This window comes from Colletes latitarsis, chromosome 14 (assembly GCF_051014445.1).
Source record: "Colletes latitarsis isolate SP2378_abdomen chromosome 14, iyColLati1, whole genome shotgun sequence".
NCBI classification, from domain to species: Eukaryota; Metazoa; Arthropoda; class Insecta; order Hymenoptera; family Colletidae; genus Colletes; species Colletes latitarsis.
Genome location: NC_135147.1, coordinates 18,336,606 through 18,357,537, shown reverse-complemented (window position 1 = coordinate 18,357,537; position 20,932 = coordinate 18,336,606). Strand labels below are relative to the sequence as shown.

General features: G+C 35.2%; 1 protein-coding gene across 3 annotated transcripts in view; it reads left to right on the top strand.

Annotated features, from left to right (window-relative positions):
- The window catches only part of LOC143350144 (uncharacterized), a 39,512-nt gene extending 20,082 nt beyond the window's left edge, over nt 1-19,430 (top strand). For 2 of the 3 annotated variants that reach the window (XR_013081062.1, XM_076782030.1), the window contains exon 2: nt 13,805-14,055. Coding sequence is in view for 2 of the 3 variants with exons in the window: in XM_076782030.1 (XP_076638145.1) it covers nt 13,805-13,828 (24 nt within the window). In the remaining variant the exon portion in view is untranslated. Of the gene's footprint in view, nt 1-13,804; nt 14,056-16,073; nt 16,167-17,707 lie in introns of those variants that run through there. The other variant, XM_076782029.1, reaches the window with a different exon arrangement.
- The last annotated feature ends 1,502 nt before the right edge of the window (nt 19,431-20,932 follow it).

Here is a 20,932-nt window from a genome sequence, read left to right as displayed (position 1 = left end):
TCTAGTCAAAATTGCATGCATCTGGACCACGCACGTAGTTTCGTTCTGGCAAACTCACGAGTTTGGCTGCTCGCGCACCAAAATGTATGTACCTGTGTGCAAACGCATACTGATTCCTGGACAGCTACAAGTATGGAAGTTGGATTCACTTCGGTCGAGTGCGAACTGCATCTTCTATTGTGTTGAATATTTTAAGAATACTATTTCCTGCTATCTCGCCGTGTTCCAAGATACCACCACCTCGAAACACCCACGCTTTCACTAGGATGCCATATTCTGCACAGCTTTCCATTCCCGTTCTTATTTCACTTAGAGAATTAATGGATCGCTACGAACAGCCATTGAACTGCTTTCGACGTCGAAATGATTTTAGTTGCGGTTGTAACAGTCCATTTATTATTTTTCATGATCACTTCGAAAGCAACCAAAAAAGGGTGATCTGATAAGCAATATTGTGCAACCAAAAAATTTAAACATTGATATTTTTCAATTTTCACGATCATTGTCCTGAACTCGAGCAACAAACGACTTTCTGCTCGCGATGATTTTCATACTTTTTAAGATAATTTATTTTTAGTCAGAACATTTTCGCGACTAAGAATTCTATGCAAAACATATGCAAGTAATTAATATCATGTTCGTCGAAAATGTTAGAGAGAATCAATAAATGGCTCTTTACGATTACAACCAACATTATCGATTTTAATATAACTGTATTGTATTAATACGTTAATTGTTACAACGTATTGCAATATTGTTTAAGAACACTAATACTTATAAAATAGTAAATGACGCTACTTTAATTTGAAATATTCTGAAATAACAAATTCACCATTGAATATAATTTGAATAAATGTCGAGGTCTTAAGGCGACTCGAAAATATATCCTTTAATTATTGCAATTAGTTCGAACTGTATATTTAAAGTAATTTTGTTCTCCTTTTTATGCGTAGAGAATTTTTGGTGCTTCAAAATATGAATTTAACTCGTTGATGGGCATTTTGAACTTATAATATTGTTTACAATGGAAGAACCCTAATACTTGTAAAACTCTAAATAAACTTTAATTTGTAAAGTAACAAATTCACCATTAAATTATCGAATAAACTGGCAGTTAACGTGTTGATAAAACTTAGAATCAGAAGGGTGCTTATTCCGGGGCAGAAGTAGCTAAATTATTTCTTTTGGTCTTACTTGTTCGCGTTGGGTTTCTTCTGGTCGACGCGTCGCTTTACGAATTGGCGCCGCAAAGAGTATTGTCGGAGAAAACAGAGGGTTTGCACGAAGCACGCAATCTTCTTCATTGTGTACAGTCTCGAAATCTACGGGTTAGAAGCGATCTCCAGCGGCCTCCGCGCGATCGAAAGTAATTATATTAATTGCGCTGCGCGTCTCCGAATGCGTTCCACGGTGTGTTGGTTCGTGGGACAGTAAGGTCGGTTTGCTCGTGTGCGTGAATGTTTGTCAGCACCGTGGCTGATCCTGTGTACATGTCTCGCGTGCCAGTGTACGCGACTATCGAAGGGAACTAAGTGCGCAATGAAATGTTAACGAATTAACGTCTGCTCGAGACGTTCTCGCGTAGGGGTGACTCGTTAAATAAATACAGCCCACTCCGTGAGCTTATTTATACGTACTAAGCGTAGAAACAAACTGGTAAAATACAATAGATACATAAATAAACGGACAAGGTGTTTGTGAAGTAGCTGGCGAATCTTTCTGATGGATAAAAGGTGCAATTAAAGTTTTAAAAAATTACTTTTTTACGATGGGTGAAATGTACAATTAATCACAAACTCGGTGGGTTTCTGATTCTTTGTTTGCAACGAAGATTGGTAGGAGTGATTTTTGGATGATTCAAAGTATTATTTTCGACTTGTCAGAAGCAAAGGGATCTTAGGAACCTATAAATAACACATTTATAATTTCTAACAAAAATTGTTACAAATTTACTCGACTGGATTTTTGTAAAAATTGTCATTGTACGGTAAGGGGTTAAATACGTAAAGATGACCTTTTGATTTTCTTTTGGCCTCTCATTTCACCGAAATATTAACATTCCTGATTGCAATATATCAAAATCGTATAATAATGCGCAAAGAAGCCTCGATAAGGATTATTGTTAAAATTTTTTTCCCCAAATTTTTACTGTCGTTTTCTTTTACCACGTGTTCTTTGCGTTTCGACCGACACTGTTGCATTTCGATTTCGAAGCAACGGGGTTGCGAAGGGTGACGAAGGAGGACGCGAATCCACGCACGGTTCTCAATGTTGGCCACCACAGAGGCAACGCCCGTCATTTCCTTATAATTAGTCTATTTCCTGTCGCGCCTATAGTTACGTCGCGAGCCTGCAGGGCGGAATCGGTGGTAGAAAACGGCAGATATTGGAACGCAACGTACGATAGTGCGCGTGAAACCGGAGGAGGGGCATTGCTCGTTCGTTTCAAGATATCGAGGAAATGAATGGGATTGGCTGCCGGGCAAAATTGTACTGTGATAATTACCTATTAGCTGCACTGTGCCTGGCACCGTTCGCTATCCTGAAGAACAATGCCTATCTTCCGATCGTGCAAATAATCGTTGAATTCTAGCGTCTTCCATGGCGCTGCCAACTGCCTAAGAATTCATCTTTCCGGAGACATTTTCCCAAGAAATAAATGTTCGTTTCGTTGCTCGAACGAGTATATAAAATATAATTGAACTGTGTTGAAATATAATTATTTGACTGCGGATGTTTACGCATTTATGGGAAATTTTAATTTTCAAAATTATTATATTTAGGGGTTGAGGCAGCCCTCTATAAAGTTTCCATTTCATTAATTCTATTAATAAAAATATGAATCAAGATTTACAGTCTAATAATTATGTAAGGTACCTGTCTTTACTAATATCTTGCTATGTATTTTTCACATTAAGATAGTGGGTTACATGTAACGATATGTGCAAGGTTATTAATTCCATACACGATCTTTGTTTCCAAGTATTTTTGGTGCTTTTGATATTCAAAATGTGTTATCTTAAGCAAAGCGTGACTTCCTTACTTATTACGAAATCAAACGAGTGTTATTACATCATTCATAGAAAAAATCAAAAGAATTCTTAATTAATATGATTGTGATTATGCTGTGAGTCAAAATTATGAAAAATGAATTTTCTTTATTGTTTTTTTAGCTCGCTAAACATGAAAAAAGGCAAGAAAATCAAATAATCAATTTTGACGAGTCAATTATCATTTTCTAAAAATTAAAACGATTTTAAAATACTCAATTTCGACGGGTCAAAATTGACCCATAAATAAAACAAAGTAATTCCATTTCTAAATTGTTTACCTGGTACTAGTGTGTCTTCTTATAAATTCGCGTACTTACTAATATTATTGTCATTTACTACAACTCAAATCAGTTCTAAAATAATGAATTTCTTCGGGTCAAAAGTGACCCGTAAATAAAATAAAATAATTCTATTTCTAAATTGTTTATGTGGTACTACCGTGTCTTCTTGTAAGTTCACGTACCAACTAATGTTATTTACTACTTAATTGTTATTTACTACAAATCAAAACAATTTTAAAATACTCAATTTCTACGGGTCAAAATTGACCCGTAATCGCCCAGAGTAAAAGAATACTAACCCTGGAAGAAAATAACAATTACAGATTTTATTAATTTAATTAAAACAACTACAGAGTGGGCAAGAAATAAAACATGTTATTCGGTCCCTCAATTCGGTATTTTCAACCCTCCAGAAAACGTCGAAAATAACTCCCTCGAATCTCGTAGCACGTCGAAAATCCCTGGAAAGCGGCGTCGATCGTGGCAAGCCGGTGTGCGTTAAGAACATCCGAGAACTGGGACGCGGCTCGAGCTGTTCAGCCTTTCAATCTTCATCCCGACCGATAGAGATTCCGGTCGGTGCTCGTGTTTATGCGGTCCCAGCGGAGTGTGCAGCAACAGGGTTACTGCGGCGGTCCGACCTCGTCTTTCCAGATACAGAGACGTCTCTCTGAAGACTGGAAAGCCGCGATCCCTGGTGCAGACCAGCCGAAATGCCTGGGGGTTGATTGATTAGAGGGTACGCCGTCGTGGAGACCCGGAGTCTAGGTAGAGTTCCACGGTGCGGGTTAGTTCGGCATGGACCCCAGGTTATTTGGGGGCGGTGTGGAGACGCGGCGTTGGTTCGGGCTAGATGGCAAGAGGTATGGGCGAGAGGGGGGGGGGGGAGGCAACGGCCAGGGTGGAAAAGTAGGTGGAGGAAGCGGAGGGCGCTGAGAGGAGGTCAGAGGAGAGGAAGAGAAGGAAGGCTGGAGGCGGTAGTTCGAGGTGCTACAGTTTATAATAGTTGCCACCGCCCTCGGGCCAACCGACCCTGTCCGCAACTTCCACAGAGTTGCTTAAACCTAACCTCCTCTCGGGGTCCAGGACGATCAAGTCTCGTCCACCGGTAAGGTCAAAGAATCGAGGTTACGCGGCGCCAATGATCGGAACTGACTTTTGTTTCCGTGGGTCCGCATGGAACCTTCCGGGTGTTTTTCTCGTTCGAGTTGCGATTCGAACGACGGTGTCCCCGATAAATAGAACGGACGAAAGTTTCTGTAGGTAGCCAATAGTATAGCAGCGCGGAAGGGCACGTGAACCATAGATTAGTTTGTAGTTGCTTGTTCAAGAAAAAGCTGAGTTATTAGCTGCGGTTGAGGGTCAGGGAACTGACGGAAAGATGACGAGGTCAGGTGAGCTGAATCCAGGACTCGGTTCGCTTCACCCCGCCTGCTACCCTCTTATTAGGTAATGTTCTTTCGCTGTTGTGTCGCGCTACTTCCGGCGACTGTGGAGCGAAACTTTTGTTAAGAGAAAGGGGAAAGGGGGAGAGATAAAGCAAAAAGTGATGATGGGGAAGTTGGTCAGGCAAGAAAGCTGAAAAATAGTGTAATAAAAACCAAGGTTTAACAAATATCGAGGAATTATAATTATAGAGTAATATGAAAAAAGTATTGTAAAAATTATGTGAAAACCGTGGAAGCTTGGAATAGGGTAGTAGGATTTAAGGTGTGGTCGCACCGAAATAAAATCCAATCGAAATCTGAAAACTGGAACTTTTGTAGCTTTAATGTCGATTATGATACAAAGGATGATAAACTATTTGAGAAGTTTCTAGTGTTCTTGTATTTGATACAGAACTTGTAACTATTATTTATTAGTAATTTATGTTGTATTTAATTAATCTACACTTCCAAACTAAAAGAAAAATCGATAAATGTCCGATCAATGACCGTAAATTTAATGTTAGTAAATATCAAAATGCACATCCATTCAAGCTAATTTATTTATTCATTGACAACAATCGTAATTATATAGAAATGAAAATTTAACCACTTTATAATTTGCTACAATGTAATTTCGTGTTTAAATAAATTTACAAAATATTTTTTTTACGAAGAAAGTGGTAATCGATCAAAAAGAGGGTCATCCATGAACTGTCATAAATTGTCAAGACCAAATTGTTTCCTTCGTGAAAATTGTAAAAAACTAACAATTCTTTTTATTTTACAAATTGGTTAAAAACAAAATTTGTATTCCTTAACACCTATAAATTAAGAATCATAAAATAAAATTTTTCATTTTTGTTTATTCCGTAAAATCCACCAGGAAAAGACTGCACAAAATTGAAAATGATAGCGTAATTAAGTTATTTTTATGGTTGTCAATGGAACAAATAAATGACCGTATATTTTGATATTTATTTGAAATAAATAAAACTTAATAAAAACGTAGTAGCTGCATCATTTCGTTGTCTGAACACGCTCGAATTATTTTTATCCACGAAATGGCGTAGCCAAGTCAGCGGGGAACAATTCTCTTTCTTCTTCGCGATGTAATTGCGACGAAAGAAGCAATTTATACGTCTATGGGCATACGTGTACTCGAACCTATATGCTGCGCAGTTTCTCGGTCCCGTGACAGCGGCCTCCGTTATAATTCTCCGTTATCTATGGAAATTCTAAACCGTACTAAACAACAATATATATCCCAAAACTATGTAATTCTCCACGCGCGCGTACACGCTGTGCAATATGTGCTAGCGAAGGCTGCGAACCGATCGTGGACTTTGCTTGCCTTCTTTCCTTATTTCACACTTTTTTTTATTTTACAAAAATTCGACCTTACAATTTCTTCAGAGTGGGGTGCTCTTATTCCAACAGATCGACGATCTATCCATTTATGCAAATATTTTATTTTCCTAAAGCTCAGTAAGCTGAGAATAAAAAAAGGGTTGTTTAGATCGAAGCTTTCATATTTTATAAACTTTCAACCCAAGATTTTTAATTTGCTTGGTTTACAATTTTTATCAGAATATATTTGATAGAGAATGAGAAGTTTAAATACAATAAAAAATAGAGATACTGTTTTATCAGTCACATTTTGTTTTCCAATTTCATTCTTAACGTTATAATGTACTTTATTCTGCTTTTCAAAATTCCAGTGTAATTGAAAAAGACGTTATATATAGTAACGTATACATCAAATGCCCAACTTTTCTACACGTTGGAGCATTCCAAGTTCCTGCTGATAAGTGACAGAGCCATTTTGACGGACGATCCTCTAATTATTTTCAGCATCGTGGATTCTGTTCCATTAAGGTTACCAACAATACTAACTTTCCACGAATAGCGATCAATTGGTTTGAAACGGTCGAAGTTTCTTCGGCGTGCAGCTATTCAGACGACGCCCCGATGACGTTGTCAAACGTACGATCTCTAATTAAATAGGTCCCTTGAACCGTACGCTGACGCTCTAATCAGGCGTCTCTAGGAGTTTTCGCGGAGAACTGGAACACACGTTGAAGACCCAAAAGACTAGACGTATGGAGGCAGAGAGACAGGAAGATGGATCGTCGCTCAGGTCCTGCAGCAATGTCCTTCGAAGCTGTTTGTGCCTTAGGACAGCACGTAATCATACCAGTCCGCTATTACTTCCTATAACGCTATCTACGCCAGGAAACGCCATTGCTCGCTCGTTCCTACGTAGGTACGTGGTCCAGGGACGCCGTGGATGATGAGATCTGCAGGCTTGCATCCTGATGAGACTATTAGGATGGCTTGATAAGTCCATAATATTCTGGTCGATGCCGGGCAGCGCCGTCGAGTCCACCCGGTGTCCTCGCCAAACCGCTACACCCACCCTCGCACCCCTACACCCCTACCCCATTTTACGTCCAGATATACGTAGACTACCTTCGGTCAGATTGACGACGAGATAACTGATGCTTCCATTGACTTTGTTAACCTCAAACTTCGATCATTCCTCGACCAGGAAATCGTAGCTTTTGGTCGACGAAGGATTTTCCAGGATTTGACGTGAATTGTTCCTTTGCCGATTTCCATCGCTCTGACGTCCCATTCATACAGCTTCTATTCACTGTTACAGTAGTCCCTTCAACACGAAATTATGTATCCTTATTGCCCTCCTTCATTTTCTTGAATTTCTCCGCAAACAAAAATTTTGTTAACGCTCTTTTTTTTTAAAGAGGTCTTACGCTCGTTTAGATTTACTTTTTTATAACGTTGTTTTTCTATGAGGTTACACCATTGCAGCTTTAAGAAATTGGTTGAAATAAACTGTTTGGACAGTGGATGCTGATGGTCGTCTCGATAGAGGTCATCTTGAATTTTATTGCAAAAAAATTCTTTTTTTTTTAGTGGTCTCTAAAGTGGTCTCATTTAGATTTACTTTTAAACAACACTGTTTTCATACAAAGTTCCACCATATAAGAAATCGTTTGAAATTAACGTATTAGATAAAATATAAAAAGTCACCACCCACTATATGGAACTCTCGTTCTTCAAGAGTGGAATTAAACAGTAATCGTGAATACGTACAAATGAGTACTTTACAAAGAGGTCTCATTTAGATTTACTTTTTCATAACATTGTTTTCGAACAAGATTTCACCATTCTAATTTTAAGAAAGCGTTTGAAATTAGCGTATCAAATAAATTTTAATTGTAAATTTTAAACAGACGAGAGGTTCCTCTGTAACGAGGATACTAAAGTTGAATATTTAGCAAAATGTCGTCTTGGAGGATCGTCGTGAAAGGATGAAGGAACTGTCCGACCTCTGTTCTATCTCTTGCGGAGAAACGGTCGGTGTCACCCTCTCGAAGCGGCTGGAAATTAACTTTGAGTATTACAGATGTCGAGGCGCGCCGCGGCGAGAAGCTAGCACCTTGTTAGTCTGACAAATTCGGTCTGTCCGCCCCCCTCCTTCCTTCTGTCTTCCACTTTGCCGTATCAGCATTTAGTTCTCGGTCCGGAGACACACTCGCGAATGAGCCTCTTACGTTTCGGTACTGAGATAGCTGCACTCACGAAATTCTGTTTTCTTTCTCTCGTACCTCCTTTGTGCGAGCTGTTTAATCCCTTCTTAGACCAATGAAATATTAATATACCATAAAGCATTTGTTCCTTCATGCGAGAATCATTTAATAACTAAAGAGATAACCCATTTCTATTTTTGAGGACAGTATGAGTAAAAAATTAGCCATTTTAAAATAATCTTAAAATTGATCTATTATTAATAATTTCTAGGCATAGGAATTTTGATTTTCCAAAATAAACTGAAATAATTAGCACAAAATAAAATAATTAGTCCAAAATTAGCCATTTTAAAACAATCTTAAAATTTATTGAAGACTTTGACATCAAGAACAATCTAAAAAAAGTACATTGCAATTTTTAAAATGGCGAAAAGCAAACAAATCAAAATTAAAATAGCAATTTTTTTTATCAGGAGAGCCATTTAACATTAAAGTTACCACGAATTGTCAAATGACCGTTTTTAAAATACAATGTTATTTTAGCGTCGTTTAACTTCACGACTTTTCTTACAGTATACGTACAATGAATTTTTCAAACTTCAATTCTATTCTTATTATTTGTTGAGAAAAATATATAGTCTGTCTTGTCTATCATGATGTTTTTGTAACAACCCTGGAAAATATATTTTTTTGTAAAAACCCAGAATTCTGGTTAGCTTCCAATGTAAATAGAAAATATATAGCAAATATCAAAGGAGAGTTGGTACTGTCTTAGAATAGTCTAACAACACGTATTAAAAGTAGTTAAACTTTAGACACATGCAGTTCCGAAACTATTAATGTTTTATCCATAATCGAGCCACTATTAGAAGCAGCAAAGCTTTCCCTTTAAAATGGTTTTTGGTTTTTGTCGATCCGACTTTCCGTTTTCGAGATATCATCGTGTAAAGAAAAGTGTAATTTTTAAAATTCCACTGTGTCTCTGCCCGTCTTACGTGCAATAGTCTACTAACGCGTGTTAAAAATACTAAAATTTTAGGCGCGTGCAATTCCGAAACTACTAGTGCTTTATCAATAATTGAGCCATCGTTAGAAGCGACAAACCTTCTTCTTTAAAATGGCTTTCGGTTTTTGTCGATCCGACTTTCCGTTTTGGAGATATCGTAAGTTATGTAAAGTGGTAATTTTTTTAATTTGACTATCTCTGTCTCCGTCTGACGCGTCGCGTCGGGCCTCTCTTTCGCGCGTGAGTCGAGACGCACTGTTTACCACCTACGCGCGCGGTCATTGACCTCGCGTCAATGAACGTAAACAAACGCTTCGGAGTCTTATATTTCCAGAACTAGCTACCGCATAGACTCGAAACTAAAATCGCTATATCTTCGGAACTAATAAAGCTATCGACTCGTACGAACGCTCATTTTGAAGGGCATTTCATCCCCTATCCAATGACCGTGTCAACTATTATTCTTTATGCTGTCTTTTACCTTTATTTTGAAATTTACTTTGATGTTACACAACCAAAGAAGTTTTGGTAATTCCTATTGATTATAAGACTGGTGTGCGATGAAACTGGATTAGTCATGAAACAAAATTCGTTTTCAAGAGCGTTTAAACCCCTATTTGATGAAAAATAACAAATTTCGACGTAGTTTGTAAATTTTCTGTATAAAGTTAAAGTACTTTTTGTACAGATTTTTAAAATACACATTTTAAGAAAGAATATGCTACATAAGAGAGAAAGAAAGCTTACGAAATAACTTCCAAACGCAACATTCTACATATATAATTCGAACGTTAGGAGTACGTTGCCTGATAAAAAAGAAAAAGAAAGGCCATTTGCGTCGGTATGTTTAGTGTTAATAAGTCAAAAGAAAACCAATTGCTATTTTTAAGAACAATACAAAATTAGCCATTTTAAAATAATCTTAAAACGTATCGAAGACTTTGAGATCAAAAACAATTTAAAAGAAGTACACTGCAACCTTTAAGATGGCGAAAAGCAAACAAACATTAAAACAGCAACTTTTTTTATCAGGAAATTCTCGTCGAGCAATGCGAAATTTTCCTCTAGAATTTTTTCTTTATCTGTAGTGGGGCCAGAGTTATTATTCGACCTAGTTTCCAAACTCACCCTGTGCAACACACTGTATTCAATTATCGTCGGATAAGAACTGCTTCCAGGGACTAAGCAGAAAAACTTACTTGTCCTGAATAAACTCGAACGCACGGTTGAAGTATGTAACGGGCAGTTTAATTAAAAGCAAACTAGTCTTAATGTTCGAGCTCGGAAGAACAAAGGGAAGAAAATTAAAAAAAATTTGAAGAGTGATGATACAAGTTCTATCTTCGTGCTCTTATAAAATCTACCGTTTTCATTATTGTTTCAACTTTCGTCGCAGTTAATAGTGTCAGGTAAACGAATAATTAATCGGTTGAAAAAATACCTCGTGCTCTTTGCAAACCTACATTTGTCATGTTATCTCGAATTCGTTAGTTTTGTACTAAAACTGATCCTTTTTAAGTTCGTGTTTCAATAGTAATTTCAATTTTTTTTGTACAATCAGTGTAGATTCGCTATAAAAGATATAAAATTTCAATATTTTTAATAATCTGCGATACGTTAGAGTAATTACGTTTCACTGGCTTTACTTTGAAGAGTTCATCCCTTCAACATGTAACAAAAAAAAATAAGTGCCAAATATTTTTGGCTACTCTGCTAAGCTTCATCGAAATTAGGGATCGTAACTTTAAAGTTACGAATTTTATCGCCAATCATGAACTGACGAAACGTTCTAATAATTTTCCAAAATAGCTGGACGTTTTATGATTCCAAAGGGGTGTTAATAATCTAATAATTTTCCAAAATGGCCGAACGTTTTGTGATTGCAAAAGGGTGGCGTGAAAGGGGAATTTTCAACAGAAAAATTTCGAAATATTATAAATTCTGGCGAATAGTTGATATGTACGAGGTCGTTGGGGTAAAAATGGCGGTCTAATTTATTTGAATTGATGCATCCAAGCGATTCGCTGGCTCGAGGAATGCCACAGGCACCTGGTTCCGACTGGCCGTTCGAAATTGGCGAGAGTGGAATCTCGAGCAGTTCCAGAAGTCATCATCCTTGCGGAGGGTGTCGATCGTTGGTGGAATGGTGCTTGCTCGCTTAATCGGCCAGCCCCGTGCCACCCTCTCCGGGGCCAGCCCCGAAAACCCTTTCCGCTTTCCTGTCACGGTACAGCGAATGACTATCGGAAAGTGATATCGAGGATTTCCAGGGCTACACTTTGGTATTGCACGATTCCGTGGCACTTGCTTTGTTTCGTGCCAGCCGAAATCGAGGCTTTACCTTCGTGTCCGCGAGGATGGGGGCTGGAAAATGGGGTGACGGAGATTGGGATGAGGCACGATCGACGACGCGCCGCCGCTCAGCCGTAAGGGTAATAGAATTGCATGGTCGAGGAGTGCCAATATCCGGCCTGAGCTTGTCGGCGGCGTTTAATTGCGTTAGTATTTTATCGCGGGACTCGAAGAGGGCCGACGAGACTTTTCGATTGGGGCTGCGCGAGTTTAGAGTTGCTTAGGCCTCGATCTGAAAGCGTGGAATTTCGTTCCTGACGTGGGAAGACGTTTAGTCGCGTGCTGGGGTGCGACAGGATATTACGAAACGCGTTTGTTTGTAATAATTTAACGTTTTATAATACATGGAACGGTCTAATGCAACTTGTGCATCTCTATAACTTCCAAAGTATACACAAAAAAAGTTTTGAATGAAAAAGTTGCATGGTTTGAAGAGCTTAGGGATCTAAAATTGTAATTTTTAATTTTTTTTAGATACAGTAAATTAATAATGAAATATTAGATTCTAAATGAACTACAATTCTGCCGGAATGTCACATAGATTCGCATACTAAGTTTAATTGTAGTCTCGATATGTAACTTTACACAGGGTGGTCTATACAATTTGTGCACCTTTATAACTTTCAAAGTATGCGTTGCTCAAACAAATTTTGAAGGGGTACACTATGTAGTGTATTTGTGTTTTTATAGGCGATGACGTTTTGCAGATTTGAAGGTCAACTTTGTTTTTTTGAATGGAATATTATACTTTTTATACGAGAATATGGAAGAATATCAAATTCTGAGTAAAAGAGTGCTGATCTGTATTATCCCTAAACCTAATAACTAATAAGTAATTTCTGCAGAAATCTGTAATAAATTTAAGTCTCCAATTTGATATTACGTAATAAAATTTTTCAAGAAGTAAAGTGAAATTACTGATTAGTTATTAGATTTAGGGCTAATCACTACTTTTTTATTCAGAATTTTATATTCTCCCATATTTTAGTATGCAAAGTATAATATTCCATTTAAAAAAACAAAGTTGACGTCTTCGCCAATAAAAAGAGAAATGCAACACATAGTGCACCCTTTCAAATCATTTCTTTTACAAGAAATTTTTTCGAGTTATAGAGGAAGTTATAGAGGTGCACAAGTTGCATAGACCACCCTGTATACGAGTGGTACAGTAGCTGATTTATACGATGGTTTTTAATTAATAGACAAAATTGAATTGCTGGAATAGCTTCCTTAGCTTTGGATACTAAATTTCAGGGGAAATTGTTTGCCATAGTTTCATCAATTTCCGAAAATTTCAGAAAAACAATCATATTCGATATGCGACCGCGTGTTTTTAATTAAAACTTTCGTATGAATCGAAATCCAATCGATTGCTCATCGGGAAGCCCCGTTTTAATTTCATTCGTTTTTGTTTTTTCATCGTTATTAATACTCATTTTCTTTGTTCCTGTTTAACTACTCTTTATTATCGTTACTGTTATATACACAATTATGCTTAGTAATTCGTTTTTATTCCTTTTCTATTTTATTTTACTTTACGTATACACACACATATTTTAATAAATCGTGCCGTATAGATTATTGGATACTTTCTACGTCGTTTTCATCTTTTGAAATATTCATTAACGTGTACGTATTTTACAAACTCCGGTGAGACACATAACGAACCAAAACGTACAATAACGACCAACGTTATAAAACGGAATTCGTTCGTAAACGGAAAGTTGCCTGCATAAAAAAAAAAGTATGTTCCTCTTCCACCAGATCCGGTCTTTATTCAGTTTTTTTAATTGTTTTCGGTCTCGCATGTTAAAGCAATTTGAAATGTAAAAGTTTAAACGTATTAAAACTTATATTGACAGACCTCTATTTAATTACTATTTCTTAGAGTGATTTATTACAATTTAAGAGTTATTAGTTAGTTGTTTAACCAAAAGAAAAAATTCACATGACTAGATCACAGCGAGGTAAAAATAGTTATTCTATTAGAGACGTTAGATGCATTTCCACGATTTTAAATAAGTCGATAATAAATAAAAATGTGACCATTTTATCACTTTCAAAGCTTTTCAATTTTATTTAGTTGGAATTGTAACTACTGCTGTACAGTTTAATTATTTCTTTTATTTTTCAGATTCCATCAACTGGTGGGTGCTGAAATGATATCAACCTCGAGGGTAGTTTTCTTTTTACAACAGCCTACAATCTCGAAATAATTTATGCAACTTAGCAAAATGTATATAAATAATGGTGCATCGTGTCAAATTCATATGTTGAATATTTTATCTTTTATAAAATTTTAAATATGTCCATCTTTGTCCACTTTTAGACTCGACTACACTTTTAACACTTTGTAAATATACACATTGCTTGATAGAAACTGAACACTGTTGTTAAACTTTTGCAACAAGCTTGTTTACTACCTAAAATTCTTCCAAAATGTATTTCTTATAATTAAAATATTCTTCAGAGATGCAGAACGTTTTTAAATTGAAATATTATATTTATAGTATGTGATTACTACTGTATGCTAAAGGTAGTTCAATCGAGCAAAAGAATTCATAATATTATCACTGGTTAAGTATCGTTATTTTATAATTTTTTGCTGGTAAGCTCTTCCAGTCTGTTACGTTCAAGGTGAAGAAGTCGAATTTAATTAGTCCGATCACGGGTGACCCAGAAATGAAAGGGTAGTTACGGGAACGATCACTAATCACTACTCCGTATTGACATATCGTAATTGAAATGCTGTATTCATAAGGCATATTGATATTTCTGCACAGATATCCTGCTCTGATCTTTATCCGTGTCCGTTAGGTTCCCTGTTAGCGAACAGTTTCCATTCTGGACGTCTGTACTTAACATATTATGGGCGATCTTTTCATTGCAAAGCCATACTCTAGTGAAAAAGGTTCACGAATGCATTGAAATTACTTCGATCATTTGTTATTGATACTTTATTTTTGACAATGTTGAATTTGCTATTTAATAATCCCCTTATTGTGCAAGTATAGTAATTCTACAGATGTCTAAAGTGTATTTTCATCAATGTCTGAAGCAATGGTTCCCAAATTTTTATTGTGTCATCCTAAAAAAAATTTCTGCATCGATATAAGCGATAGATTTAAAATAAAAGAAGTTGTTAAGCTTTGATGCAAAGTCATACTCCAGTAAAAATGGTTCACGAATGGATTGAAATTAATACAAATTGATCATTTATTATTTATAATTTATCTCTCTCATTGTACAAGAATAGTAATTCAACAGATGTCCAAAGTATATTTCCAGGAATGTCTAAAGCAACAATTCCAAAATTTTTGTTGGTGTCATCCTAAAAAAAAATTTCTACATTTAATCTAACCGATAGATTTAAAATAAAAGAGGTTGTTAAGCTTTGATGGTAAATCTATTAATAAGAATACGCGTTTAAACTACATTTCATTACATTATATACTTCCTCTCCTAGGGATTCCACTTCCCATGTTGAATAACGTTGGTTTAAAGAGTGGAAGTATACCTTTTTAATGCTCGAAAAATTCAGTTTGCGTTTAGCTTATCCGAGTGGCCCGAAAAGCGCGAAACGTCAGGAGAGATTCAAGGCTGAGTCGTAGGTATCAACAGGGAGGGTTACTATTCGGAGAAAATGATGTGAAAGCTTATGAAATGGCGGTCTAGTACGGCGAGATACCGATGTACAGTATGCTTCCACCTAGCACCGAGAGATAATACGACAGGGGTAGTAACAGCCAGAGGTTTATCTTTGCAGAACCATAAAACTAACCCGTTCTACACTTAATGACGAGCGTCGCGGTTACTAGTCTACAGCTCGTTTCAAAACTCGTTTCGAAATTTCATCACGTAATGGGGGTATCTTAATGTTCTACACTGATTATTATACTTTTACGCGTTCAAGTTATCGTAGAGTTTGGGGGAAGCTTTCCGTCACGAACAAAACAGTTGTTTAACGTATCCAGAATGTCTCACGTAGTCTAATTATAGCGTTGAAACAGTAGAAGATAAACAAAAATTAAATTATGAAAAATCGAATGGTTCATAAAAAAGTTTCAATGATTTGAGGGTTAATTCTAATTTTTTTAACAGAATTATGTGTTTTTTTATTCTCTACAAAAAAGTATTATATGGTACTTTGAAAGATAAAGCGTCAGCTTGACTTTAAATTTCAAGCGTTAAGGTAGAAGGTTTAGAAATTAATAACGCTTTGCTCGGAGATTGTAAAGTTATAAAAATTATAATCATTTTTACTAAAACATTGACTCATAATTACAGTCGACTATCTATGTAAAATGATTCTTCTTCGTTTCAAAAGTATTAAAATCTTGATAAACCATTTTTAAGCACAAAATTATAATTCATATAATAAATACTTGAACTGTTTTTTTCAGGTCTCAATTAATTGGAGGTTTCGATTTCACCAACCAGCCTTGACAACAATTAAGTCAATTAATATTGGTTCCATGCTAATTATACCATTAAACGTATGTATTTTAATACAACAGTATTCTTTCGTATGAAATAATAAGGTGAGGTTAAATTGCAAAACAGCAATTCGCCTTTCTTTCTTCGATATGGTAAAAAAGTTATTAACTATGTAAAAAATAAAAATATTCATGACAATATTTTTTTATATATCAATATAAATTTATCTCCTGGAAAGCAATGAGTTGTTTTTTCTTATACAATATTTTGTTATACACAATATTTTCACTGTTTTCTTTTTTCTGAAGACTGGTTAGTTTCTTTGTGGAAAGAAATATTAAAGAATATATTTATTTTTATATTTTATATGTATATAACTAGTAGACATTTATTTTTAATACGTTATTATTTGTTCTAAAATTGTTTAGAATGAAGGAACGTTAATAATTGTAGAATTTTAAATGTTACCATATATTTCAGTTTGCTACTAAACTAAATGAATTAAACAAAGAATTATACATAATTTGTTAATATTGTCGAGTCGATGAAAGTTTAGTAAGTTAAGTTTTCCAATAAATCAAGTGTCCATTCTAGATTTTTTATGACACCGAGATTTAATAACAAAGCACATGAAAAATAGTATTTTATCACATTTAACATATCCACATTCTTCGATATTGTTGTAATAAAATTAACTATCCTTCTTCGTAACATCGAAATCTTTCGACAGTCAAAAAATTCAAACATCGACCAGTATATTAATAATCTGAACCACAAGAGTGGATCACTGGAAGTTTCTATTGCAAGGAAACCAAGAATTAGAGATTCGTTAGAAGTATACGATGATCGGATACAAGGTGTCAAGAATCCGAATTTTAATTTCCTCAAGCGGTTTCTTAATTTCCTAGTGATCATTGAAACTTCAATATTCCTATTTCTACTTATAATTTCTAGGCGTAGAAATTTTGATTTTCCGAAATAATCTGTAATAATGTATCATGTGAGTCATTTAATAAGTAAAAAGAAAACCAATTGCTATTTTTGAGAACAGTACGAGTCCAAAATCAGCCCTTTTAAAATACATAATCTTAAAATCGAAGACTTTGAGATCAAGAACAATCTGACAAAAGCACACTGCAGCTCTCAAGATGACGAAAAGCGAACAAACAAAATTTTAAATAACAACTTTAATTATCAATTCTCATCCAGCAATGCAAAATTTTCCTCCACAATTTTTCTTTTTATGCTTAACCCCTTAACGCTTATATTTTTCGGGTTAACCAAGAATGATCAGTTTTCTTCATTGGATTTGTTTCTAAAAATGCAGTTTTCGTTAATTACAATGTTGTATCTAACGAATAATTTGAAGGAAAACAAATATAATCATCCCTTAAACCGTTGAATTAAACAAATATCGTTTTTCAAAGCAGTCAGACTCGGGCATGAACGTTAAGGGGTTAATGAGAATAGAGTTATAATAGAGTAATAAAGTATAATACAGTATAATCGAAAATAATAGAGTATAATAGGAAATAGAGCTTATAAAGACCCATAATTCGAATTTCTGAAATTTAAAATTTCTTTCTCGATATTTTATTAGGCTCCTCCCCCCAGTTTGAGCTAAATCGGATTCAGCAGGGGGCAGATCGAATTAAATGGTGTTCTGTCGGGTCTCGAACGATCGAGGTCGCGACGAGTCACCAATCTTAGACGAGTCAGCTTATCCTTTCGCGGCAGGTTGATATTTCAGAGGTGCGTGTACACGGCGATCGTAAATTGTAAAATCTATCAAGACCAACGCGGTCGACATAACTCAGAGGGTTGCTATCCTGGTGGTATGAAGCATGGCGGCCAGACTCGGCATAAATACCCGGTAGCAGAACAGAGCAGGAGCAGAGAGCAAGCCCAGACCCGTTGTGGCGTGGCAACATCATCTATCTCGAATAATTTATTATCGCGCGACTACCGCGTCCTCGAAATCCGGACAAGAACGCAACTATAGGAACTGCGAGCAGGAAACGAGTGTCGTCCATCGGGATCCTGTATATGGACTTCGAGGATCCACGCAGGGATTTCGGTTGATTCTTGTACACCATGTTCTGTTGATACTACAACCCCTTACAAGCATCCCCTATAAGTTGAAATCATTATCGTTGGCCGTATGAAAGGGTCAAACGAAACTTTTAATGACTGACAATAATTTGTCTTCCTAAGAAAATAAAATGAACTGTATTCATTGACACTTTTATTATACTATTTTTTGAAGAAATAAAAAACTTTTAGTTTCTTGGGACTGAAAAGAAGTTCTAGTCGAGCGGTAACAATTATTGTTATTTGAAACAGTTAAAGTTCTTACGAACAGATTTGGAGATTACGTAGTTTTGCAATAATAATAAATATCTACAGTCAATTTCAGCAAATACCTAGATGAAATGTATGTTTTTAATAGTTCATCTAATGAAGATAATTTTGAATTACAAGTGTGTAGCTGTGTTTGAAATTGATTTAAATGTAAATATACTAGGATATTGATGAAAGATACAATGGAATGACGATTGAAATTTATTCCCAGTGATCTTAGGACAAGTATTAATAATAAAATATGTTTCATCTTGGGTGAGATTAATAGCAACATAAAATTACACCTTTTTCCTTTTTCTTTTTGGTTAATGTTTCATTCTTTTTGTGTGCAATTTTGCTTCTGTAAATTTGTACTATTGTTGTTGTTACTACTACTATTATCATTATAGTAAAAAGGCAGAAATGAATAATGCAGTGATGAAAAGATGAGAGTGAACCCAGACTACTGTTTAAATTGTGTCCAAGGTCCTCCATTTTACTTAATTAAGTGAATTCATTGCTGTTGATAATACGAAGAAACGTCAAAGGAAAACAGTATTTACATAGTTTTTCGTTTATTTATAATTACATATTTTTATTAGTACAATTGACAATTTCTTTAGGATTAAGAAAATTGCAAATTACATACAAGATAAGATTGCAACAAAATAGAATATAAGCGATGATAAAAACTCAAGTTCATCGATCTAAATGTTTGCTGAAATTGTATGTTAAATTAAGGGATGCGTAGTTTATTTTAAGTTTGTTCAACGATTTAAGAAATAAATATCTTCCTCCCCTTTTATACTGTGATGTTGGTTATTAAATGGTGTCAGAAATATTAGCTTCTGAGACGTACATCGAATGTGATTTAGATAATATTTATTACCAAACTTTTAAATTTGTGACTGAAAAGAATATTATTGAAATAAATGAAAAAAAGAAAAATAGATTTGTGTCAAGAGTGCCTTATAAGTAACAAAGTGGTCTTGAAAATTTATTCTATCCACAGTGAAAATGAAAAAAAGTTATAATATGTGCAACTACGAACAAAATAAAAATTATTGATAAACAAAAATGAATTTGTAATACTTTCCATCGAAATAATATAGGTAAGACACAATTAGAAAATTACCTTGAAAATGATAATATATTGTACACAGGGTGTTCGGCCACCCCTGGGAAAAATTTTAATGGGAGATTCTAGAGGTCAAAATAAGACGAAAATCAAGAATACTAATTTGTTGATGGAGGCTTCGTTAAAAAGTTATTAACATTTAAAGTTCCACCCGTACTGAATTTTTTTCTAGAAAGGGAGTAGGATTTCGGGGGTAGGTCTATTCACCAAAGATTATTGTAATTGACCCCCGCAATCGAAAATAATTTTTTCAGAACAATTTGAAAGTTTTATGAAATTTCAGGGGAATCAATCGATGGTATGGTCAGACATTGTATTTTCGGCAAGGAATTTTTTTTCTCGAAACTGAGTAGGATTTCGAGGGTATGTCTACTCACCAAAAATTATTGTAATTGACCCCTGCATCTAGAAATAATTTTTTTAGAACGATTTGAAATTTTTTTTTTTCGCCGAAAAATTTAGGCAGCTACCCCCTGTCGATTTTTCTTAAAAATTAGTTTTTCATTTTTGGTAATTTTATTTGACGCCCTACAGAAAAGTTGTCTAATACTTTTTTGTAGGTACCCATGAGCTCTACTTCAGAAAAAAGTTTCATTGAAATATATTTACTATTATAGGAGTTATGGCTGTTTGAAAATTGGACCATTTTTATGGGGTTTTTCTCATTTTGCGGGGTCAAGAACCAACTTTTCGAATATTTTTGCGATTTGCACATATTCTCCATCAAAATACGCGTAGTTTGCTTTTTTAAACATTAAAATCGTCCAATCCGTTCAGAAGTTATGACGTTTTAAAGATTCGCATGAAAATTCGGGCAGACATTTTTGACCAGAAATTATATTTTCGTAAGGAATTTTTTTCTCGAAAATGCGTAGGATTTCGGGGGTATGTATAATGACCAAAAATGATTGTAATCGACTCTTGCAACTAAAAATAATTTTTCCAGAACGATTCGAAAGTCTTTTTTTTCACCCAAAACTTTTAGCACTTACTCGAATTTTTTTCTCGAAAGTGGGTAGGATTTCGGAAGTATGTGTATTCACCAAAAATGATTGTAATTGATCCCTGCAACCGAAAATAATTTTTCTAGAACGAATTGAAATTTTTGAATTTAATTATTAATAACTTTTTAACAAAACCTCCATCAACAAATTGGTATTCTTGATTTTCGTCTTATTTTGGCCTCTAGAATAACCCATTAAAATTTGTCCCAGGAGTGGCCGAACACCCTGTATAATAATGGAGAATATATCAATATTAAAACTAAATACCATTTTCTTAATTCGTTTACTGTATATAAATCAGCTGACTCATTTTACAAAGTTGTAAAGTTTCTTTCGAAAAAAT